A 24,842-nucleotide genomic window follows, 5' to 3' on the forward strand; every position below is an offset into this window, starting at 1 on the left:
TCCATGTACTAATCAAAATTCCTGCCACACAATTAAAAAATGACATCTCTGATCCCTCCTGTTATCCTACTCTAAATGAATCTAAATTGCAGTGCCACTAGTGGGAAGAAAAAAAATTTTATTTACAGAGTTGTATAAGACAGTGGGAAGGACAAGGTGGCAAGGTGCCCTGGGACCCTGTTCACATACAGGCTGTCCCCACCCCCTCTGTTTGCAGGGAGAGAAGTAGGGAGGCTCCTTTCCCAGCTGTGGTTCCATGTTCTGGATCATGAAATGATCCTCTCTGCTTTCCACTAACAAACTTTATTTCCTCAGTTACTCACTATCTGTGACCACCTAGCATCTCATATCCTTCACATGAGGCAGACTTCCTCCTTCCTTCTTTCACTCAGTTGTGTCCAACCCTTGCGATCCCATGCACTGTAGCCCACCAGACTCCTCTGTCTGTGGAATTCTCCAGGCAAGAATACTGAAGTGGGTAGCCATTCCCTTCTCCAGGGGATCTTCCCGATCCAGGGATCAAACCCAGGTCTCCTGCATTGCAGGAGGATTCTTTATCATTTGAGCCACCAGGGGAGCCCTCTTTCTTCTTGGAGACCACATTGGAATGTCAATCCACTCAAAGGAATATTAATTTTATCAATTCAGTGCACTCAATACAACATGGGACAGCCCAGGAAAGGCGAGGGGAGTGGCGGGTAAAAATGAAGAAAAATCAAACAATGCCAAAGAATGGCATGTCTCAACTATCCTCACCCAGCACCTCAGATGCCCTGATGGTCAAAATAACAAATAAGGGGGCATCTGGCCCCTGATGGGGGGAAACCAAATTCAAGAACATTCTATAAATTACACAAGGACAAATTCAGGAAATAAAGAACTGGAGACTTGGAGGAAATGTTTCATTGTTGGTCATGACGATCAAAAGATAATGGTTAACACACGCACACACATTCACACCTCATCCCCCCCGTCACAGGGCCCCCCACTCGCTGCTGGCGTCTCTGGCCATGCCCTGCAGCCCTCCTTCCACCCAGGACTCTGCCCTTTGCTGGGAATTCTACCGCCTGTTGTTAACTTCCTTCAAGGCGGTGCCCGGATGCTCACTGTGAAGAAAAGCCTAGAATTTGACCTGGGCTGGATTACAATGTCCACGAGTCCTTCTCCATCTCTCTTTCCCCACCTCTCTCCTTCACTCCCCTCTCCCACCCCATCATTGTTCCCCTGAAACAAATAGGATGGCTTCACTGGTCAATTCTTTACATGTACAAACACCAAAAGCAGAGGAAACGCCCCTGGCCACCCCCCTCCCCCCAAACCCCAGTGCTGGGAGAGCAGCCAGCGATGGGCCAGGCTGCCTCCGGAACTGCGGAGCTGCTGGAGCTGTCTGGCCATTCTGGAAACTTCTTTGCCTCTGGGCTTTACCTCGAGGCCTCTTCCTTCAGCTCCTTGTTTTTCCGCACCTCCTCCGCGTGCTTGTCCTGGGAGGGAAGGGAGAGAAAAGATCGGGTCACACCGACTACCCCGGGATAAAGGGAGACGGAGGGGCTGGAGGGCCAAAGCAAACAGTGTGGTCACCACTGGCCACCACAGGAAGAGACTCGCAGGGTCTGCAAAGGCATCTTGAGAAGGGACCAGAGGAGGCAGGTGAGCCTGGCAGGAGACAGGTGAGGGAGCTTGCTGGTGCCTCTGGCCCCAGGATGCTTGTTACCTGGGAACAACTTCCCTGGGGGACCCACCTGGCAGGGACCATCAGCCTCTGCCACCCTCACCTGGCCATCTTGGGGCTGATTACACTGCTTGACCTGATGCCAGGAGTAGCTCAGGAGAACTCACCGCAGGTGGCCCCTACACACAGGCAACTGGACTGCCCTTGTGTTTCTGGTCCACCTCTTTAGTGAAGGTTGTTTTAAGCCCCTGGATGAAAGACAAGGGCTTGTAAAGCATAAATCAAATAAAGGATTTTGGAAAATGTCCAGTTCCACAAAGTGTGATAGAGAATCTTCTTTTGTTTCTTGAAAGTGACTGTTGGTCACTCAGTGGTGTCCAACTCTTTGTTTCCCTGCCAGGCTCCTCTGTCCATGAATTCTCAGGCAGGAATACTGGAGTAGGTTGCCATTCTCTTCTCCAGGGGACCTTCCCAACCCAGGGACTGAACCCTGGTCTCCTGCATTGCAGGCAGATTCTTTACTGTCTGAACCACCAGGGAAGCTCCCTTTGTTTCTGAGCATCATCAAACCAAACAATGGGCTCTGACTTCAAATGCCCATCAGCTGTGTGACCTTGACCAACTCACTTCACTGATCAGGCTCAGGGAGGGCCACAGACATCACTGTGGCTCAGTGGTAAAGAATCCACCTGCAATACAGGAGACCTGGTTTCAATCCCTGGGTTGGGAAGATCCCCTGGAGGAAGAAATGGCTACCAGTATTCTTGCCTGGAAAATTCTACGGACAGAGGAGCCTGGCAGGCTACTGTCTGTGGGGTCACAAAGAATCAGATGTGACTTAACCACTAAACAACAAATGGAAAGGAGGCTCTTTTACCTCTAGAATTCTGTAATTTTGGGGTTCACCTCTAGGGCTTTTCATGGTCTACTTTCCATCCCTGATCATGATGAAGACATCTGGGTCCTCCTTGTGGGCAGGGAGCATGCCTTTTCCTCTTTGTATTAGTATCTCCAGTTCCTCATCTAGCACCATGCACATAATAGATGCTCAGTAAAGTGGGTCTCTGCCAGAGCCTTCTATCCATTCACATCCAGGTATGAATCAGCCTGGGGAAGACCCACTGAGGCAGCCCAAGGTCCCAGAAGGTACCTTAGACTACAGATCTGTCCCTGGAGAGACCCTAAAACTTTCCATGGCCCTGAAGAAAGCATGGGGAATGGTACATCTAGGGCAGTGGTTCTCAACCTTGCCACATGTCAGCATGATCTTAGAAGCTTATTAAACTGAGGCCCTACATGGACACAGGGGAGGGTGGAGTGGAGGGCGGGATGAACTGGGAGAGTAGCACTGACATATGTGCACCACCATGTGTAAAATAGCTAGTGAGAAGCTGCTGTATGACACAGGGAGCTCAGCTCAGTGCCCTGTGATGACCCAGAGGAGTGAGATGGGGGGGCGGTGGGAGGAAGACTCAAGAGGGACAGGTTGTATGTGTTCGTATAGCTGACTCATTTTGCTATACAGCAGAAATTAATACAACATTGTAAAGCAATTATACTCTAATAAAAAAAATTTAATATGAAAAAAAACCACTGAGGTCCTCAGGCACCATCCCTAGAGAGCCAGGATTGGTGGGTCTGGGGTTAGGGTCCAAGTACCTATAGTTTTCAACTTTACACCAGGTAAGTCTGGTGCTGACGCTTGGTGACTCACGCAAGTACTGATGCACAGGCATTGTTATAGGTGCCTAGCAGAGCAGACACCACACACCTATCTCATCCTACCTCCTGTCTTCATCGAGGGGCAAAGGTGAAGAGGGGTCAGGAACCCAGAGGAGTGAGGCCCACCCACACGTCTGCTCTAACATCGTGCTCATTTGAGGCTTATCTCACCCCCATAGCTCTTCCTCCAGACCTTGGACTTTCCCAGCCTCTCTAGCTCAGAACCTCTCTCTATTCCCTGTATCTGCTTACTGGATGGATCCCTAGTTTCTGGACTCCCTTTCCTTGGCCTCCAAGTGGCTCCCTGTCTGACAAAAAGCTGGCAGGATGCTTGTGGTCTGGTCTTCCTGAAACAAGCATAGAAAGAGTCACCTAGACTCATAGTCAAAGAACTCAGTTCTGTTCCCAGCTCCATTGCTTAGTGGCTATGTGACGCTGGGCAAGTCACTGGACCTTCCTCTGACATGGATTCTTACTGGTAAAATAAGGATAATGCCGGTCCTGCTCATCGCATTGTGAGGATAGGGGTATGATGAAATAAAAGTGTTTTGCAGTCTTTCAAATCGCATATCATGGCTTTATCCTCAGTATTTGTCTCAGGTTTAGCCTGAGTGCCCAGGCCACATCCTGTCCCAGTCTCTGATTTCTTTTTCCTGCAAGAGTTTGTTCCTACCCATCTCTCAATAACTGAGGAAGCCTGAAATCAGACCCAGAACACTTCCCTCCCATCTGATACTTATGGAGGGCTCGTTGCCCCCCGAAGGATGGAGAAAGAGAGTGGATGGGGGTTGCCACATGCTGGCCAGCTGCAGGGCCTACACAACATCCAGATCCCCTGTGAAGAAACCAGATCTTTCTAGTAGTTGTGCCAAGGGCCTGAGAGTCTAGGTGGATGGGCAGGAAGGAGCGGAGACCACGCTGCTCACCATGGGATGAGGCCACCGATCGGGTCCCGGGAGTCACCGCGCGGCAGGCGGCGCCTGGAAATAAAACACAGAGCTGGAGCTCTCCCAGGAGCCGCAGGAGAAACTGGGGCAGCCTTGGGACTCAGGAAACGAGGCCAGCGTGTTCTCAGCAGAATGGGCTGTGCTTCTGCTGACACGCGGGACCAACCCCAGTCTCTCACGTTTCTCATATTCGGGTGACATCGTTAGGTTTATTGACAAAAGGCAGAATATTGGAGACACCGGTGACCCACTCAGCCCACATCAAGAAGTTTGGAGAGGATCATGTTTCCTGCTCAGTGGGCAGCTCAGCTGGTCATGCCCTTGGCCTCAAGTCAAGAGCTCAAGTCAGCATCTTTCATTAAATCAAATCAGGGCATTTAAGGATGAAGCCAGGAATGTACAAAAGCATTCAGCAGGCTTCTCTGGAAGATAAGCAGTCTAATCTCCCTCAGACAATGAGAAATTTCAATTGTGTAGCTGGGCAATTCATCCCCCCAAGGAGTTCATGGTTTTTGGTTCATTGGTTCATGGTTCTTGGCTCAGTTTATAGTTCTTGCCTGCCACCTCCCAAGTAATCCCTTGGAACTCTCTAAGGATCTAACCTAAGAGAAATGTGGCCACTCCTGCCTTGCTACTTGCTCCCTGAAATGATAGGCATGTCCATCGTACTTGCCGTGGAAGGAAGAGCAAGTCCTAGGAGTCTCCTCTCCAATCCGAGACCTCTTACCTTCTCTTGCAGCCGTTCCAACATGGCAGCAAGGTGGGCCTCCCGGTTCTCCTTATTGGATTCCATCTTCTGGGCCAGTTTTTCCTTTGCCATCTTGATGAAATTGTTGTTTTCCTCGATGGCTTTTTGGATCACCTCCCGCTCGTGTTCTCGCTTCTCTGCCAGGTGCTTCAGGAGCTCTGCTTCCTGGTACTATGGGAGCATGAAGTGAAAAGGAGGCCCTTGCAGGTGAGCAAGCCAGGGTGTGATTTTACCATCATAACTTAAGAGCTGCACACCCAGAGCGCACACCTCCCTGAGCCTGGGCCCCTGGCCTGTTGGCAGGAAGCAAGGATGCTTCTTGGGTTCTCCCACTGGGCTCTCAGTCCTCTTTTTCTCATTGCCATCATTCATCCATCTATCCATCCATTCGTTCATTCACAAAAAAGTGATCAGATACAGTGTAGCAGACACTATTCTAGCAGCTTGGGAAAGGAAAAAAAAAGTCTAGTAGAGACAAATCATATATAAATAACTCTAACCCAGGCTAGCATGTGACGTATGCCTTGAGGCAGAAATGAAGTGCTATAGGAATTCAAGGGTGATCATCATTTTCAGCTTCAAAGATGAAGGTAAGCTTACACAGAAACAGCATCGGAGTTGAACCATAAGAATCCATAGAAAGTAAGGAAGGCACACCAAGGGGTGAAAGTATCAGGTTGGCCAAAAAATTCTTTTGGGCTTGTCGTAAGCACTAACCAAAAACCCAAACAAGCTTTTTGACCAACCCAATATACCATGCCATGACCTTCTTCCCCCTCTCCCAGTTAAGGACCCCTTTCCTTAATTGTCCAGCCTTTCCTTAAATCCTTAGTGTTGGCCCAGGTCACTATAAGGTCACCCCTTGGAGGCATGTAATATAGCATCTTCTTCCCCTAAGCAAGCTCCTAAACACCTGGGGTTTTTATATCTTTGTTTCTCTCCCATAGTGTTTCATTCCCTTCCTGGTATCTGGAGGTGCTGCCTTCATATCTACAGGTTGGTGGTGACCCGACTTCAGCTCAGAACCTGTCTTCTTCAACTTCCTCCCCATCACGCCCTGCCGGGGAAGAAAAGGAGAGCCACTTACCTTCCTCCGCTCCTCAGCTGCTTCCAGTTTCTTCTGGATTTCTTCCAGTGATGGGTCTCGCCGTCTGGGGAGGGAGGCATTGAACTCAGGCACCCCATCAAAGGAGGGTGGCTTCAGGATGACTTCAAAGGACTGACCAGAAGTGCATTTATTCAGCTCAATGACTTCCATGTCGGAAATGACACACCAGTTCAGGTCCACTGTGTCTGCTGCAGAGAACAGAAAAGGGGCTGCTCACCCCTCCTTGAAGACCATACGGGCCCCCCTATAGCATGCACACATATGAGGGAGGGCCAGGGTCCTCAAGGCTGACCAAAGGCCAGGGTTCTGGGTCTGTCCTGAACATAGCACCCAAGCTTGCTGGGTTCTGATGCAGCTGGAGTGGGCAGCCACTGGAGAGTCTCTGGCTCTAAGAGCAGGAGCCCCAGGACAGGGGATTTCTAATCATGGCTGTAGCAACTGCCTTTGTTTTGCTTCTGCCACAAGGGTCCCCCTTTAGCTGGGCTCTTGCTCAAACTGGCTTGCCTGGGAAATTCCGTGGACAGAGGAGCCTGATGGACTACAGCTGTGGGGTCTCAAAGAGTTGAACACAACTAACACTTTCACTTTCAAATTGGTACACACGGAGACATTCACCACCCACCGCCCGTCCACTCCTCACTCCACTACAGATCTGATGCTCGGCCTGCAGACCTCTCCCCCCGCCCCCTCCTACCCTGCTCTCTTCTTTCTCTCCAGTCAGCACTGTCTCTCCGCTGGCTCTCATCTTTTCTCCTACACTGTCTCCCACACCAGCCTAAACAGAAAAAACAATCTCAGGTGACCCGAGCATTCCCATCTCTCATTTCCAGACCAAACCCGTACCGTCCTTTTAAGCCCCAGGAAATTAAGAGGTGACCTGGCTTCCCCAGCCACCAACCCCCCTCAATCAGGACATGGCCAATCAATGTTCCTTGTCTGTATCCTGGGACCTGTCACAGGGCTCGGGCAACACGGCCATCCCAGAAACTCCTTGGGTGGCCAAAGCACAGAAGTCCCTTCCCACCTCTGGACTCACTCAGAGCATTCTTGACCCTTCACTAAAGAGACAATGGGCCAGGGTGTCTGGTGATTGACACATGACTGTCCCTCTTCTAGGCTAGGTGTCCCTGAGGGCAGACTCTCTGTCTACTTGGCCTCTGCATCTTCCACCACATTTGTTTGTCACACAAGTGAACAAAAGCCGAGATCAAGGGCACTCTGAGAGGGTCTGACTCAGACCCTCAGCTGGTGTCTGGTCCCCCGGGTTGCAGCCCCACTCCCACCATCGTGTTGCATGTAGACCCCCCAGAATCAGCTGCAGTGACTTTACTGGCTCTGTGAAATAAAATGTGACATAGGGCAGAATCTCGGGAAACAAGGGTGGGTATACTGGGCTCCTGGAGACAAGCTACAGGAAGCCTCGGTCCTTAGTCCCCCAGCGGTGGCCCTCATGTACCTTCATATTTATAGGATGACTTATTCAGGGGGTCGGCCAGGAAGCAAGAGCAGAACAAGGACACCAGCGGGAGCTCCTTCATCTTCTCCTTATAGGCTGTGGAAACACGGACAGGTGAAGAGGGCGACCCCCTTCCTAGACTCAGAAACCAGACCCCGGGGGTCACCAGGCTCCACAGAGGCACCCAAACCACCCAGACCCTTGCACGGTGACACAGCCCTTTCTGCCCTGAGCAGCTCTCTTTAGAACCCCTATGTATGATTTGGACCCACTTCTGCCCACCTATGAGAACCTGAGCCTGCCAGAGCTCCCAGAGGACCCTATCCTCTCTCCAGTGCATCATCTCCCTTTGTGATACTGAACGCAAAAAATGCCCTCAGGTATGGACCCCAATGGCTTCCCAGGTCTCAGTGATAAAGAATGCAGGAGACTTGCAGGAGATGCAGGTTTGACCCCTGGGCCAGGGAAAATCCCCTGGAGAAGAAAATGGCAACCTGCTTCAGTATTCTTGCCTGGGAAATCCCACGGACAGAGGAGCCTGGTGGGCTACAGTCCCTGGGGGTCGTAAAGAGTCAGACACGACTGAGCGACTAAACAGCAACAACATGGACCCCAAGCACCAGTGCCCTCACCCCAGCATGCACCCTGGACCTTTCTCTATTTCCCCCCACGTGCCCAGGATATTCCATTCCTTTCACTCTAGGATAGAGGCAACACACACTCCATTCTCAAGGTACTTGGCAGTACTTCTGTGAGGGCAAAGAAGGCCGCCACCATTCCTGTGATCGTGTCCTTCCCTGGGTGACAAGGTTAGGCTGTGAGCCTTCCCTGATCATCCCAATGCAGTGGTCAAAGCCAAAAGGGCTGGTGTCCCTCCGTGAAGACTGGACACATACCCCCACCCCTATCTGGTCACTCTGTGTCTGGAGAGGGTTTGGAAACCAGGATGTCACGTTTAGAGCTGATTTTTTTTTTCCCCACACCACTCAGCTTAGAGGATCTTAGTTCCCCAACGAGGGCTCAAACCCGGGCCCTCAGAAGTGGAAGCATGGAGTCCTAACCACTGGACCACCAGGGAAGTCCATGGAGCTGATATGTTGAGTCCAGTCCAACCCAACTCCTCCAGGCCCTGGTGTGTGCTCCTGTCAGTCCCTTCCCCACCCCCACTGCTGCAACTCACCCCTCATTTCCTTTTACAAATTGAAAGCAGGATTAATTGCAAAAATATTACATAGCCATTGTAGAAAACAAAAAACACACTCAGATGAGTACAAGGAAGAAAAGCTCAGCTATGATCCCACCTCCCACCTAGAGATAATCTCTTTAACCCTTAGGTGCATTTCCTGTCAACCTTTTATCTTCTCTGTGCACATGTAAGTACAAACACATGTGTACAGAAATACCCTGTGTTGTGGCGCCCATAACATAAATGGGTTTTTGTACTTACCAGCAAGGGTCATGTTTTCTGGAATATGAGAGCTGAGTCCTAGTGAAAGTCAAGGTAAGTCTGATGTCAGCTCAGGACACTGTCACAAATCCAAAAATTAAGAGCATTTTAGTTGACAGGTTATTCACATGAGGAAGGTCTTTATACAACCAGGGAGGAAATTTCAGGATCATCTGTCCCCCACCTCCAGGCTGAATTTCCCTTCCCCAAACACCAAGCCACCTCTTCCACATCACCCAAGTCAAGTTCAGTTTCCAAGCACAATAAGAGTTTCATCACTGACTTCCCAATCTCAAGACCCCTCAAGCCTCAAACACGGGTTTCCCCAAACTGAATGTATCAGTAGATGTTCATCTGTTTCCTTGTGCGGCTCAGTCACCTGGTCCAAGGCAAAGGTTGAGGTGAGAGACCAACCCTAAGTCGGAATCACCTGGGACATATTCACAAAATAACTCTGTGAAGGTCCACTCACCCTGGACCTTCCTGTCCAGACCATATGACAGTGGACAGAGGATGTCAAATACCTCTTCAGTGTGGTACGTGTGTACAATGGAATATCAACTGTAAAAAGGAATGAAACTGGGTCATTTGTAAAGACACTGATGGACCTAGAGCCGGTCATACAGAGTGAAATAAGTCAGAAAGATTCATCTGGTACAGATGAATCTAATGAAGGGCAGAAATAGAGATGCAGATGGAGGGAACGGACATGTATGTAGGGAATGGACATTTGGACACAGGTGGGGAGAGGTGGGGTGGGATGAACTGGGAGATTAGAATTGACATATATACACTAACCACATGTAAAACAGATAGATAGTGGGAACCTACTGTATAATGCAGGGAGCTCAGCCTGGTGCTCTGTGATGACTTAGAGGGGTGGGATGGGGGTGGGCATGGTGGGGAGGTCCAAGAGGTAGGGGATATACATATACATATAGTTGATCCACTTTGTTGCACAGCAGAAATCAACACAACATTGTAAAGCAAATATACTCCAGTTTTTAAAAAAGAAATTTAGAGTATAGTTATTCTACAATGTCATAATAAAATGAAATAAATTTCTTTTAGAAAACGTAAAGAAAAATCCAACAAAATACCTCTTCAGTTGCCCTCTCACTCTCTTTTGCTCATCTCCAGAACCACTGTCCTAAACACTGCTTGACCCCCTTTAAGACAATCCTAGACTATGAAAAGAGACAAATATTGAGTATTAATGTGATCATCATGTGATTCATGCAGAGATGGAAATCAGCATTGGGGATTACTGCAGGACTACAGAGATGGGGCTTTAGACTCTGCATGAGGTCTGGGGAGCCAGAAAGGACCCCTGGTGTTAGCAGTACCAGTACTGAGTCTTAAATGATGAGTCAAAATTAAGCAGGATGTTCTTCTGGGGGAACAGCACATGCCAGAGTCAGGGTGAGGGAGACTTCCTGGTGGCCCAGTGGTTAAGACTTCTGCAATCCCAGTGCAGAGGGCCGGGGTTCTATCTCTGGTTAGGGAATTAGATCCCACATGAAGATCCTGCATGCCGCAGCTGGTATCCAGCATAGCCAAACAAATGAATACATATTTTTTTTTAGTAAAAGAGAGAGTCGGGGTGAGAAAGCTACGAGGGTCCCAAGCTGATTGATGCTGGACCAGAAAGTGTGAAGAAGGAGGTGAAGAGGCAGGAAGGAAACAGACTGGAGCGTGTCTGGAGGACAGATAGGAGGCAACCTTCTATCTGATGGAGAGAGGAACAACCAGCAGTGAGCCACCATCATGGGCACCACTCGATTCTTGGTTACTGTGATGGTTCATCCTTGTGTCAGCTTGACTGGGCTAAGAGAGATGGCCAGATGGCTGGTAAACAACATCCTTGGGTGTGTCTGTGAGGGTGTCTGTGGAAGAGGTGAGCGTTTGAGTCGAGAGACTGAGCAAAGAAGGTGGCCGTCCCCAGCTTGAGTGGGCGTCACCCAATTCATTGAGGGCCAGAGTAGAACACAATAGTGGAGAAAGGGAGGATTTTCTTTGCTTGAGCTAGGACATCCATCTTCTCCTGCCCTCAGGCATGGGAGCTCCTGGTTCTTTGGCCTTTAGATTTGGACTAGGATTACTCAGGGTTTCCCCTATGGCACTAGTGGTAAAGAACCCATCTGCCAATGCGGGAGACATAAGAGATGTGGGTTTGATCCCTGGGTTGGGGATCCCTGGAGGAGGGCACACCAGTCCACTCCAGTATTCTTGCCTGAAGAATCCCATGGACAGAGTAGCCTGGTGGGCTATAGTCTGTGGAGTCACAAAGAGTCAGAAATGACTGAAGCGACTAAGCACTCACCCACACAGGATTATACCACTGGCCTTCCCAGGCCTCCAACTTGCAGACAGCTGATAGCGAGACTTTTCAGCCTCCATAACTGCATGAGTCAGTCCTCTCTTTCTATATGTAGCCTACTGGTCTGTCTCTCTGGAGAACCCTGACAAACCCAGTCATCCTCAGTGGTCACTGTGCCAGCAGAAGGTGACATGAGCTCACTGTCTGCCACCCCAGGAAGGAAAGGGACTCTGAACCAACTTAGAACCCCTTTCCTTGCTTACTGGGGTGTTTTCCTTCTGCGATCAGAAGCAGTACTGACTGGAGATGGGCAGGGGAGTGGATGGGAACAAGAGGCTCCACCAAGGCTTTAAGGCTGGACCAGTGTGGGGTCAGACACAGGCTTCACCTCTCTTGTAGCAATCACTAGTCATGTCACACATCTAACCTTGTTCTCCCCATCTTAATTCTGCACAGAGTTGTCCAAATGAAATGAGAAAAGCATCCAGCAAAAGGGAGAATTTCATAAATATTAGTTTCCTTTCCTCAGCCTTTTACATCAAGCTCACTACCAGGTATCACACACCTACAGGTAAGGACTGTCATTCCCGTCTGCACACGAGGAAATGGAGGCTCAGAGGGTTTGTGTGACTTGCTCAGGGTCACTCAGCTAGAAAGCGAAAGTGCAGAGATTTGAAACCAGGTCAACAGACTTGAAGGGCTCTGTTCCCCTCAGGGCCTCTGTGTTCTCCTTGTGCTTTGGAGCCAGAGGTCCCTGCCAGGGCCCCTCCCGACACAACACAATGGGCCTCTGTCCTTGGAGTCAAGTTGATCCTGGCAGCACCAGTGAGTCCCCGAGCAGAGATGCGGGCAGAGTGCCGGGAAACGACCCCCCTGGTCATGAGCTCCATTCCACACCATCTCCCACTCATGACCAGGCTGCTTGATGGGGCGACTGGCAGAGGGAGGGAGACCTTTCCAGGAGAGGGCACAGGCTCAGACCTCAACCTGGGTAATGGATCAGAAGTGAGAGCGGTCCACTGGTTAAGACTCTGAGCTTCCACTGCAGGGGGCAGGGCAGGCAGGTTCCATCTCTGGTTAAGATCCTGCATGCCACAGGGTGAGGCCGAAACAAAAAATTCAATAGAAAAATAAATAGATACTTGTTTTTAAAAGTGGGGGTCCAAATAGGAAAGAGGAGGCAGAGTAAGTACAACACCCTGAGGAAGGATACCAAGCTGGGCTTTTTTGTGAGCGTGGCTACCTAGAGTCAGGGACTATGTCCCTTGGCTTGAGCTGAAAATGATAATTAAGACCCTACACTCATGGAGCATGTGACTAATTACAGTCCTGGTTGCCTACATTATCCCAGTCGATCTTTGCAGGAGGCTGGCTGGGCTGATAAGACAGGCATTGTCAGCTTCGCTTTTAGGTGAAGAACTTGGGGCTCAGAGATGTTAAGATTCTTAGCTAAGGATACACAGCTAGTTGGTGTAGCGCTGGTTCAAATCTTCTGACTTAAAAGCTCATCTCTTATAGCCAGTGGAAGGACTGAATGCTAACTACTGTTTCCTCCATGGTCCTGGGGACTCAGGGAAAGGCAGTCTAACCTCAGGATATGATTTAATGAAGACTACGTACTAGGCACTCTGTATACATCAATGAAAGATACTATGTGAGGAGTTTTAATTGCAGGAGGAATCAAGTACAGGTCAGATAGGCAGAGAAAGAAGACAGGGCAGGGAAGAGGAGACCTCCTAGAGATGGGCAGAGGGAATTTCCCCAGTAGTCTAGTGGTTAAGATTCTGTGCTTTCAATGCAGGGGGCAAGGGTTCATTCGATCCCTGGTAAGGGAACTAAGATCCCACAGGCCATGCAGTGTGAATAAACAAAAGAAATTTTTTAAAAAGATGAGCAGAGGTATTCATGCCCATGAGATTTGCAGTTGCGAGCTCTCAGTTTCACAGGGTTGAAATCTGCATCATTAACCATGTGTATTTATAGAGCATCTACTATGTGACAAGTGCTTTCACTTTAATTTTCATCATAACCTTGTGATGTAGGACTTACTACCCCTGTCTTAAAGAGGTGTGAATTGCAGCTCAGAGAGGCTAAATGGCATTACCAAGGTCACTCAGTGTAGTGCGTTGAGTGGTGTCCTCGAACTAAACCTGTCCACATCCTAACCCTTGCAGTTTGGGGATGTGACTTCTTTGCACGTTTAAGTAAGTTGGATCTCAAGATTAGATCATTCTGTCTGTCCAGATGGTACAAGTGCCCTTATAAGAAACATGCATGGAGAGATGCACAGAGAGAAGACCTTGGAAAGGTGGAGACAGGCTGGAGTGATGCTGCCACAAGCCAAGCAAGGCCTGGAGCACTGGAAACTGGAAGAGGCAGGGGGAACCCTCCTCCAAGTCTCTGGGCGGGGTAAGACCCTGTTGACATCTTCATTTCTGAACTTCTGGACGCCAGAACTGCACGAGGATGAATTTTTGTTGTGTTCAGCCACTAAGTTTGTGATCATTTCTTACAGTAGCCCAAGCAATCTAATATACTTGATAAGCAACAGGGCCAGGATTCATTCAAATCCATGATTCACTCGTTCATTGTATCTCAGCTACCAGTATTTTCACATGGTCTGATTTGGTTCTCAGGATAATCTCTGGGACTTCCCTGGTGATCCAGTGGTTAAGACTCTGGGTTCCCAATGGAGGCATCATGGGTTTGATCCCTGCTTGGGGAACTAAGATCGCAAATGTCCTGGAGCTCACCAAAAAAAAAAGATGACCTGTGTATGTGTACCTGAGGTACACGGTACCCTTATAAATCTTCATGCCAATAGTCACGTCACTTCTATGGCACTTAAGACTCAAAAGAATGTTCTAAGAAAGGATATAACGGGGGCGGGGTGGGGGGTGGCGGCGGAAGGCGGGAGAGGTGGGAGGGAAGATTCTTCTGCAAGGGCCAACAATGCAAAGTGGTCCAGAGTCCCTGGGTAGTGGTGGCCACAGCAGGGAGCCTGACTGCATCCCTAACTAACCTGTGGCATCAATGTGGGTGGTGGGCCGGTCCCACCCCCTCCTCAGCACTCAGCCTTGCTGCCTGAGTAGTCCAAGTTTCTTGTGGGTGACACCCAGATTGGACACTCACAGCTAGAAAGATCTAGTTATGCTAACCCCTGACCTTCAGGCCCTTCAAAGCAGCTCTCAGTCCTCTGTTCTCCCATCTTGAACACCAACAGCCCAGGCCGTTCTCCTGGGTGCATCCCATGAACCCAAAGGCCCACAGACCAGCATTAGTTTAGAGACCTGGGCCCTGCAAGCTTGTCTCAGTGCTGTGGAATCTGTCAAATGGCTTGACAGTGTGGGTTGGGTTGTCAAGTCACAGCAGAATACCTGCAATGGAGTGGGGCCACCAGGCCTAACCAGGGACTACCAGAGAGGGGCAATAAGGGGTGTTATTGCCAAGGTCAGGGAGGACAGAATGCTAGGAATTTAGGGAGGCAGGTGAAGTTTAAAAGACCATAGAGGCCAGAGTAGGAGGTAAAGCTAAGAAGTCAGGCCCATCAGTGGGAGATTCTATCCAAGACACCAGATATCAGAACATCATCTGGCAAAAACCCTTGCTGAGGCACAGCTGTGGCCCTCCCAGAGTGTCCTTGCATGCTTTCTATTAAGGCAGAGGCCAATTCCAGGCCTTGGGTTGCCCCTAACCTTCCTTGGTTACCCCTAAGGAAGACTAGGAAACTGACCATATCTAGCAATAGAAGCTCAAAGGGGCCCGCCGCAACAGAATAGGAACATGTCTCAATCACTCAGCCGATAACCACAGAACCAGAGCCAGAGTTCAGGACCACAGCCTCCCAATCGCCCCTGCCTCCCCTGTCCCATCCCCTGGTGCTCACTCCCACACATTTCTGATGGGTGCAGACTGACTTTTGGAGAGGCAGGGCCTCCCTGGGCAGCCCAACCCCTGTGCTGTCAGGTACGATCAAGCTCAGCCAGTGGCGAGAGGACTCATGCTTCAGGTGGCAAAGGTGAGAGGGTGATGGGGTTATGATGCAGTGTGGCTTCTGCCGGCTTCTAGTCTTGCAGTGGCTCTAGAACTCGCCTGTGTGCTGGGTGTGTGGACTGGGTTTACCGGTGAAACAGAGAAGACCCACTGGGCTGCATGAAGGATGCATTGGGACCAGTTGCTAGAATAGGAATAGGAAGATCAGACCTCCAGACCAGGGAAAGGTACTTTATCTTCTATTCAGTAGGAAGCCACTGGCATCTTTTGAATACAAACAAAAAAGAGGAAAAATGGTGATGCTGAGGATCATTGCAATAATAATAACTACCACTTCTTGGGTACCTCCTTGGTACCAGAAAAATCATAGGCATTATCTCAGTTTTATTTTCTGAGGTCCTTTTATAATGAGGAAATTGGAGCTCAACAGAGTCAGGTTAAGTACACTAAGTCCTACCGGTAGTAAGGGGCAAGGCTGGACTTTTCAGTCTAAAACCCATCTCTCTCTTTAGATTATACTGCTGGGAGAAGAAGACTAGGAGCTGAGGTGAGGCCCAAAGGGATGAGGGCCTGCCTAAATGAGCTAAACCCTGGACTGTTTGCATCCCATGCGACACTGTTTTCCCTTTTGCAAACTGCTCCCTACTCTTAGTCCAGCTCCAGCATCTAAGAGTCTGTGTATGGAAAAGCAAGCATTTACACATTTTTGTTGATGGATTGAACCATTAGCACAATTGATAAAATTAATCAGTTAGCGGTAATCCCATGGAGCTGAGGTCTAGGTCATCAGAAGACACAGAAGGAGGAAATCTTGGTTGGGGGTAGGGCAGCTGACCATGAAGATCTAGAATCAAGGCTATTGACAGAGGAGGGATCTCTTGGTGGGAGGAAAAAATGAAAATGAAGAGATCAGAGCCTCCAGTTCCCCCAAGACCATGAAAATGTCAGGGAAGGAAGAACTGGCCATCACTAACTAAGGGATTCTCAACTAGGGGCAACCTCACTCCTGGGAAATACATGTGACTTTTGGAGGACTGTTTGACTGGAGGTGCTACAGGCATCCCTGTGGTACCAGGTAGCCTAAACGTCCTTCATGGCACACAACGATCCCACACAACCAACGACTGTCCCTTCCATAACGCCAGTGTGTTCCTCCCTGGGGACTGGGTTTCTAGACGCCACACTGAGTTGGTGGCAGAGATGGAACCAAACCTCTGAATTCCAGAGTCAGTGCTTTTCCCTCTCTCCTCCCACACAACAGGAACATCCCACAAGGTGGCGGCGGGGGGGGCGGGGGGGGGTGAGACGTGGGGGTTCCACCAGAGCCACTGATGGTGATAGGGATGCTGAAGGACATTTTTTACAAGACCAGAAATTGTGACTCGTGCCCTCAGGCTTTCTATAAAGCAATCAATAGCCAAGAGCCAATACAGAAGAGCATCCAGCTCTCAGATGCCATATGGCCATTTACTGGATGCATGCCTGACCTCCGGAGGCATCTCTGACCATCCATATGATCCGAGTGAACAAGCATTTTATTTGTCACTGCAAGCTCTCCCCAGAAAATGCCATCAGGATGTGTCAAACCCCCTGTAGACTATTTTCCAGAGGAAAAAAAGCTAATGTGCATCCAAATGGTTTGAATAGAGTGGTCCCTGGAAAGAGTGTTCAGAGACAGTAAAAGAACTCATAGAATCATGCTGTAGAAGTTCTGAGTTCTGACCCAGTTCCTTTACCCACAAGCAGTAGAGGAAGCTGGCTCTTTTGATTTGTGCCAATTACCGGTATTTTTTAAAGTCCTGTTGAAATTATAACATTAACCTGAAATACACTGCACAAGCTGCCTAAATGTCATGGAATCATATCATGTCCGTACAGTAAACCTGGTTATTTCATGTTGATCCAAAGTCTCTGATTGGCAGTCATGTGTCTCATTTGGGTTTTCTTTAAAAGAAGAGATAAATTATTTTTTCATGATTGTGGTTTTCATTCTTTCCACAATATTTGTTGAATATTTAATTCCATGCCAAGCCCTCAGCCAGGTCCCAAAATAACCACAAGGGTTTTCAATAAGGAAAAAAATGAATGGGTCCCCTGGGTGTGAATTTAGAGTCTCAGAAGTTTCTGCTAGCCTTGGGCAAATCTCTGGCAATAATAAGGACCATGTTATAAAGGAAGAAAGAATAGGTATTAGGGTATGGGCCAAGAACGGTGGGTTGAGACTTGCAGAGAGACACTAGACAAAGCAGAATATAGTCATTCCTCCGGATCCATGGGGGAATCTGTTCCAGGATACCTGTGGATACCAAAATCCCTGGATGCTCAAGTCCTTGGTGTGGTTCAGTGGGCCTTGCCTGTCCGTGTATGTGCAACCTGTGATTTAAGTGATTTGGGGAACTGACGAGTGTCTCATCAGCACCTGCTTGGGTCTGCTTCTGAGGCTCCAAGGGGAAGAAATGGTGGGAGCCCTGGCCAAGAATAACCTCCAGACTGTCCCTAGCAGGCTGAGAAATGCAGCTTCATTTCCTAGAAACAGTGCTTCTAGGAAACAAGGAGACATCACCTGCTGGCAAATGCAGAGCTCTGATGGCCTAAGGCTGAGGGGCCCCTCCTTGTTGTTGGCAAGCCAGAGGAGCAAAATGAAGTCTGGAAAACAGACAGCCCCAAATAATCCACTGTGATGGTGCTTTGGGGGCTAGTTTTATTTTCCATTCAATAGATACAGGAGAATCAAATTACTAGAAGTATGAATCAGGCACATGGAGGAACTGACACATATACACTCACGGTACTATGTATAAAATAGGTAACTAATGAGAACCTGCTGTATACTTAGGGAACTCTACCCAATGTTCTATGGTGACCTGAATGGGAAGGAAATCCAAAAAAGAGGGGATATATGTATACACGTATAGTTGACTCAGTTTGCTATACAGCAGAAGCTAACAAAACATTGTAAAGCAACTATAATCCAATAAAAAAAATTTTTTTAAGCTTAGAAACACACACACACACAAGTCAGGGGCATGGGCTTCGGTGAAGGGCTGCTGGATGGAGAACAAGGACCTGGGACCCAGCTCTGTGTCACATCCTGGGGTCAAAGCCTTTGGAAGCATCAGCACATAGAGCAAATCCCTGTGATCTTACTCCTAGTCACAACAGGAATGTTTCATAGTGCTCTACAGCTTGCCAGGCACTTTCATATGTGTGTGTATGTGTATATATATATATATATTCCTTTTACTGATAATGTTTTAATTACAAACATATTAATACATTTCAGATCATCTGTGTGACAGAGAAAAGGAAACAAATCTCTGGCATTTTGCTACTCTTTGCTGTTGGTATTTCCTTCTAGTTTTCTATTTATGTCTATTATTTTTACATCATTATCATCACTTTTATCCTTTCATTCTCTCTAAATTCTATCCAATAGAATTTAGAGAGAATTAAATTCTATTCTATTCTATTAAACCCACTTTACAGATGATCAATTCAGGAAGGTGACTTGATTTGCCTAAAGTCATATAAGTCGAAAATCACAAAGATGGGATTTATGGGATCCCATAAAAATGGGATTTATCAAAGTCTTCTTATATTGGGTTGGCCAAAAGGTTCATTCAGATTTTCCCATAAGATGTTATGGATAGTGCTGAATGAACTTTTGGTCAGCCCAACATCACAGTTCCATGGTACTTCCTGAGACTCAAGGCCAAGTGTTAACATAAGGAAGATGAATGATTGCCTGGGGCATGTGTTTGAAGGGCACACAAAAGCTTGCCTGTCCCAACTCTCCCTCCCAACCACAAGTACCTTAGTCTCAGCACTGAGCCCTCTTTTGCGTTAGGCATTGCTTCAGAAAGTCCCTGTTAAAATGAACACACATGACCTACCAAGTCAATCAATTAAATCATTTTCACTGTCAGCAGAGAACAAGCAATAGATTTGTGAACACTTCCAGGGGTCAAGTTCTGTGCCCATAAATGGGAGGAGCCATGGAGATCTTACAGTGTGTCTGGTTAACATCTGTGTTCAAAAAGAAGACAGAGGACCCAAGAGGTCCAGTGTTGTTCCCAAGACTACGTAGGAGGGGCAGAGCCTGGTTTCTGGCCCCACGTCTAGCTACATGAGAGGGAGACTCTTCTCTTTTGCAGTATTACTCCTGTTTCTCTGTTCTTTCATTCTTCTCCGATGCTTTGTAAGTTTTACATCTTGATTTTATCTTGAAGTTAAAATCATTTATGTCCACAGGCAGACCTTGGAGACATAGCAGGATCAACTGAAGACCACCACAATAAAGCAAATGTTGCAATAAAACAAGTCAGATGAATTTTTTGGTTTCCTGGTAGGTATAAAAGGTATGTTTATCTATACTAGAGTCTACTAAATGTGCAGTAGCATTTTGTCTAAAAGATACTTTATTGTTAAAAAATGATGGTTATCCATCATCTGACAACATAGGGTCGCCACAAACCTTCAGTCTGTAAAAACTGCAATATCTGTGAAGCGCAATAAAATGAGGAATGCATGTAATTTCATTAGACGAATAGAATAGTATCTAATGATTTTCTTTAGGAGATAAGAGCTTTAGCACACTCTTACTTCCTTTCCCTACAAACCTGACTTTCGTCATAGTGACTTGGATTTTCAGTTCTAGAGTATCATTATTGATTTCTTTCTTACATTATTCATTCAACAAATACTTTTGGAGAAATATTTACTATAAGCACAAGGCGAGGTACTAAGGAGAAATACGATGATGTGTATATATATATATATATATATATATATATATATATATATATTCCCTGGCCTCCAGATGTTTAACATTTGCATTCACCTTTATGAGCATGTTGATTATAACTAGGCAATGACTCTAAATTCTAGCGTTTTCTTTCTTGGTGGTCATTATCAATACCCCATCTCTTTTGTACTTGAGTCCTTTAATGTGATAAAACTCTGATTATCTAGACTATGCTGGAGTAATTCTTTTCCAGGAGGGGTTCATGGAATCCTTGTTGAGTCCTTGCTATCTGGTTTGGTGGCAGGTGTAGGAAACAGACAGTCCTACTGTGGGATCAACAGCCCAGTTGGTTTGTGCAATCAGTAGATAGTCGGTCCACCTGTTCACACACACACAGTCTGAACCACGCTCTCTACCCGGTCTGGATTTCTGGGCCCCCATACCCAAATGACCCACTGGAACACTGCACTCTGCCCAACCCCCACCCCGCTGGGTCTTTCAACACAGAGTCTGCGCTTAGCTCCTTTCTCAGGATTCACACTCACTACTTTGTTCTCTGAGCTCTCAGGTCACCTGTGCCCTGTCATAAATTAGGCCACCACCCCCAGATTCCTACCCCTTCTGATCTGTTCAGTCTGGCTTCTGCCCACCACCCACCGCTAAAAGCAGGACCCTAAAAGAGTGGACACACAATGATCAGTCTGCAATGATAGAAAAAACCAGTGAGTTCTACTGGGGAAGCAGAATCGTTGTGTATCGGGATGCAGGCATGGTGTATTGTGTTGGCCAAAACGTTTATTCGGATTTTTAGCCAGATGTGATGGAAAAATCCGCACAAACTTTTTAGCCAACCCAATACCTTTATTTGTGTGTATCCTTGTCTTCCTCGTGGGACTGAAAATGTACAAATCTCAAAAATGCTTTTTAAAATGTCAAGGAACTTTTTTTTTTTTTTTTTTTTTGGTTCTCACTCTTCCCTCAAAGAAAAGGACAAAAAGTAACCTTTTCCCAAGACTACCACATCTCTAAATACAGCAAATTCTAATTTTAAAAGTAAATTAAGTTATATATGATGCATGTTTATTTCCCAAGCCAAAAAAGAGGGGAGGTGAGATGGGAAGGGAGAGAGTCTGGTTCCCTACAGGCCATCACACACGGCATGTTTTGGAATTTTCCTCCAAATTTCTCTTCTCCTCCCACCCCACCCTCCAAAATGTCCACCTACTCAGGATTTCAAAATCTCTGGGAATTCTGTATCTCTGTATCTCCAAACGATAGTCTCCAGGTAAGTGGGAAATAATATAAAAATAGCAAGGGGATCTGGAGAGAGGATCTTAGGAATTCAGGAAAAATGAAGCCTTTCTTTGTTTCTGATCTTGACTTTTTAAAAAATATTCAATGATTTAAAACCAAGAACCCCAAAGATCTGAATTTTCCCATTCTATATGGTTGGTTTCATGTAGGCACTTTCTCTCTAGCTCTCTCTTATGCTCCTTCTTTGCCATTGTCTCTCTTTTCTGTTCCAGGACCTCGCTCACTGGATCTCAGCTTATGTCTTTATTGCTCTATTTTAAATCTTGCCAGTCAGCTCACGTCTGTCGCACAGGGAAAGTGTGGTTAAAACGACCTAGTTGGACAAGAGAAGACAGCTAACCTCACTTGTCCCTAGAATGTCTATGATTGAGCCACAGTGAAATCTAGATATGAAGCCAGAAATAAAAGACACTCCCACTACCCATCAGCATAGTATCTGTTCCATAGTCTGCTCAGAGGGGACCATGTTACACCAGACTTCTCTGTCTTTGATGGGTCATTTAGAATCGTCTCTCCCTAAAGAGATATAGTTTTCCACTTAAAGCAACACTTGGAGTTTGGGCACTTATTCTGTACCTGGAGCACTAATGAATAAAACAGTTCTTCTTGTAGGAAGCTCACAGTCCACAATAGCGATGAACCTTGAAGACACTCTGCTAAGTGAAATGAACCAGTCATAAAAAGATAACTACTGTAGGATTCCACTTTGATGGGGGACCTAAAGTACTCAGAGTCACAATAATGAAAGTACAAGGGGAGCTGCCAGGGGTGGGGTGGAAAGAATGGGGAGTTACTGTTTAGTGAGGACAGTTTCAGTTTGGGAAAATGAAAAAAGTTCTGGAGATGGTGGCGATGGTTACACAACAATGTGAAAGTATTTCATATCACTGGCTGAACACTTAAAAATGGCTAAAATGGTAAATTTCACATTATGTGTATTTTACCACAATCAAGAATTTTTTAAAATTTTAAATGAACTTCGTAGTCTAGTAAGAGTTATCCAAAGGTTTACAGTCTTATAGTTAGAAAAAGTGGTAAGAGGTTATTTAGGCCAGTTTTTCTCAATCCTTTTTCTTACTGGAATCCACAATAAAGAACCACATTTTATATCATGATCCAATATATATATATGCCATGATACTGACATATATATGTATTTACATATATATACACACACATATGTATATATCTATGTATATGTATATACATACACATACATATAACTGAAATATAAACATAAATATATTCATATCTGCTTATGAATGTTATTAAATTATTTATAAACATAATAATATATTTATATTTAACATAACTGAGAATATGCAACTAAAAATGGTATAGGAAAACACTACTGTATGGGATGAATTTTTACTTTTTTCCTACTCTATTTTATCCCATTTTATCCGAAAAAAGAAAATAACAAGTCACAACCCACAAAATTGATTTCAAAATCCACAAACAGGTCTCAGTCTGCAGTTTGAAAAACACTGATCCAGACCAATCTCCAAGACAATGCAGAAATCTCCTCTATAGCTACCCTGCTGGGTGGTCATCCGACTTTGGCTTGGATGCCTCCAGTGATGGGGGACTCATTCTCTCCTTTGCTCTGTGGCAGAACCTTCAGCAGTTAAGGATTCTTGCCCATTTCAAACCTGTTCCCAGAGCAGCCTGGGTGGAGCCAGGGATCCCAGATGGGCTGGGACTTGCTGACAGGTGCTCCAGCACTATGGATGAGAAGTGGGCTTCAGGGAAAATGACAGGTCTTCCCAGCGGCAAGGTAGGGGCGTGGGAGAGCCGAGGCACCACAGGTCTGGCTGGCCCTGAAGGGTGGGGCAGGGTCTCCGGGCGACTCTACCTCCCTGCGGTGGAACTGTCGATTAGACCTGTCCTCTCTGCTAGCTCCAGCACTAGGATTATCCCCTAGTCTGAAGGATGATCTCATCCCCCGCTGGCACCCTGACTCCTGCCTGTAGGAGAGGCTTCCGCCCCCTTGAGGGAGCCTCAGCCTTGGTGGAGACTAGATTCCCCCACATCCACCCTCAACCTCCCACCCACCCCACAGGTCACTGCTGGCTGCCTCTCCCCCACCACCACTATTCTAGCCTCTGGGGTCCCTTCTCCAGGCATTTGGACAAGTGCTATTGGTATATTTCTGTGCTGCCCTATGGGGTCCTGACCTTTTCAGGACAATGAGACTCCTCCACAACTGACCATACCTTCCAAGAGGAATAAAACAAAGGCAGCATGCCATGCAGGGACACAGCTGGCCGCTGGCTGTCAAAACCCTGTGTCCCCGAGGATGAGGTGGGGACAATGCCTAAACTCCTGGTGAAGGCAGTGGGCTGAGCACTGGGGCTGGGGAGGTGTCGCGCCCTGGTTGAGGCTACAGGCAGAGAACAGGGTGTGGCAGGTGTGGGTTCCCACAGATTGCAGCCTCACAGCCATCTGTCCCTGCCTAGGTAGGACCAGGTTGACCTCAGGGGCGGGGCGGGGCAAGAAGAGATGGTGAGCTCATTGTATTATTAGAACCAAGAGAAAAAAGCAACCCAGTACAGACTGAGGAGAAAGCAAAGGAGGCTGCCAATGGGCAAGGGAGACAGAATAACTGTGGCTGAGAAAGGAAATGTAAACCACAGGTCTGCTTTCAGTTCGTAAGGGCTCTGGGGGGCCAGAGATGATCCAGGGAAAGCCAGACTCTGAATAAAACCCTTCTCCCTCAGCAACAAAACATTTTTATGCAGAAAGAACTCATTGTGGATGGCTGATCTGTAAGAAGCTCTGGCAATTCCCACCCATCCTCTGTCCCCTGAGGTCCAGAATAGAAGAGACTCCTAGAGCCCACCCTTGCCCCTTTGCCAGGCACCATCCTTTTTGCCTCACCCCATTGCCCCCAGGATTTGGCAAAGTTGAATTGAATGAAACCAAAAGGCAACACAATAGATACCAGACTCCTCACTTCTCCTCTCTACAGCTGCTGTTTTTCATTTCTTTTGTATGTAAAGCTTCAAATAATTTGCATTCCATTTCTACTTACCTGCAGTCCAGTTAGAAGCGAGCTGCTGCCTTCTTCACTCCCTCAATTAGTGGTACCCTGGGCTTCTCTCCACATCAGCACCACTGCTCAGCTCTCACCATGACATCACCTCTGAGCTCTGTGATTGGCCAACAGTGGGTTGCTTGGCAATTGGACAGTCTCCTCTGGCTGAACAGGGATTGCCTGAGTGAGTAACTCTTAGAAGACCAGGGAGTAGAAGATGATGTCAGACAAATAGCTTGCCTTCTGCACTGCCTCTGGAGCTGGGGAACCAGAGGGTGAGGTTGGGGAAGAAGAAAGAGAAGGAGTGGTATGGGAAGGTGGGGGTGAGGGCCCAGCT

At 47.4% G+C, this 24,842-nt stretch overlaps 1 protein-coding gene across 3 annotated transcripts; it reads right to left on the bottom strand.

Annotated features, from left to right (window-relative positions):
* Positions 1-895: 895 nt before the first annotated feature.
* STMN4 (stathmin 4) lies at positions 896-24,620 on the bottom strand. Of its 3 annotated transcripts, XM_061425896.1 has the most exons (8): positions 24,503-24,611; positions 9,098-9,176; positions 7,651-7,746; positions 6,889-6,969; positions 6,174-6,382; positions 5,066-5,257; positions 4,318-4,371; positions 896-1,481 (listed from the first exon to the last, which is right to left on the bottom strand). In XM_061425896.1, exons 2-7 carry the CDS (start codon positions 9,108-9,110, stop codon positions 4,351-4,353), a joined length of 612 nt encoding a protein of 203 aa, XP_061281880.1. In that variant the 5' UTR covers positions 9,111-9,176; positions 24,503-24,611; the 3' UTR covers positions 896-1,481; positions 4,318-4,350. The 3 variants fall into 3 exon arrangements, with proteins under 3 accessions (XP_061281880.1, XP_061281879.1, XP_061281881.1); XM_061425895.1 differs by lacking the exon at positions 4,318-4,371; XM_061425897.1 differs by lacking the exons at positions 4,318-4,371; positions 6,889-6,969 and having other exon boundaries at positions 24,503-24,620.
* Positions 24,621-24,842: the final 222 nt, after the last annotated feature.

This window comes from Bos javanicus, chromosome 8 (genome assembly GCF_032452875.1).
Source record: "Bos javanicus breed banteng chromosome 8, ARS-OSU_banteng_1.0, whole genome shotgun sequence".
NCBI classification, from domain to species: Eukaryota; Metazoa; Chordata; class Mammalia; order Artiodactyla; family Bovidae; genus Bos; species Bos javanicus.

Coding starts and splice junctions, on each gene's coding strand:
- STMN4 (XM_061425895.1), bottom strand. Junction 6,970..7,650: donor GTCATCCTATAAATATGAAG/GTACATGAGGGC, acceptor TTTTCTGTTTAG/GCTGGTGTGGGAGACAGTGT. Junction 6,383..6,888: donor GAGAGAAAGAAGAGAGCAGG/GTAGGAGGGGGC, acceptor TGTTCTCTGCAG/CAGACACAGTGGACCTGAAC.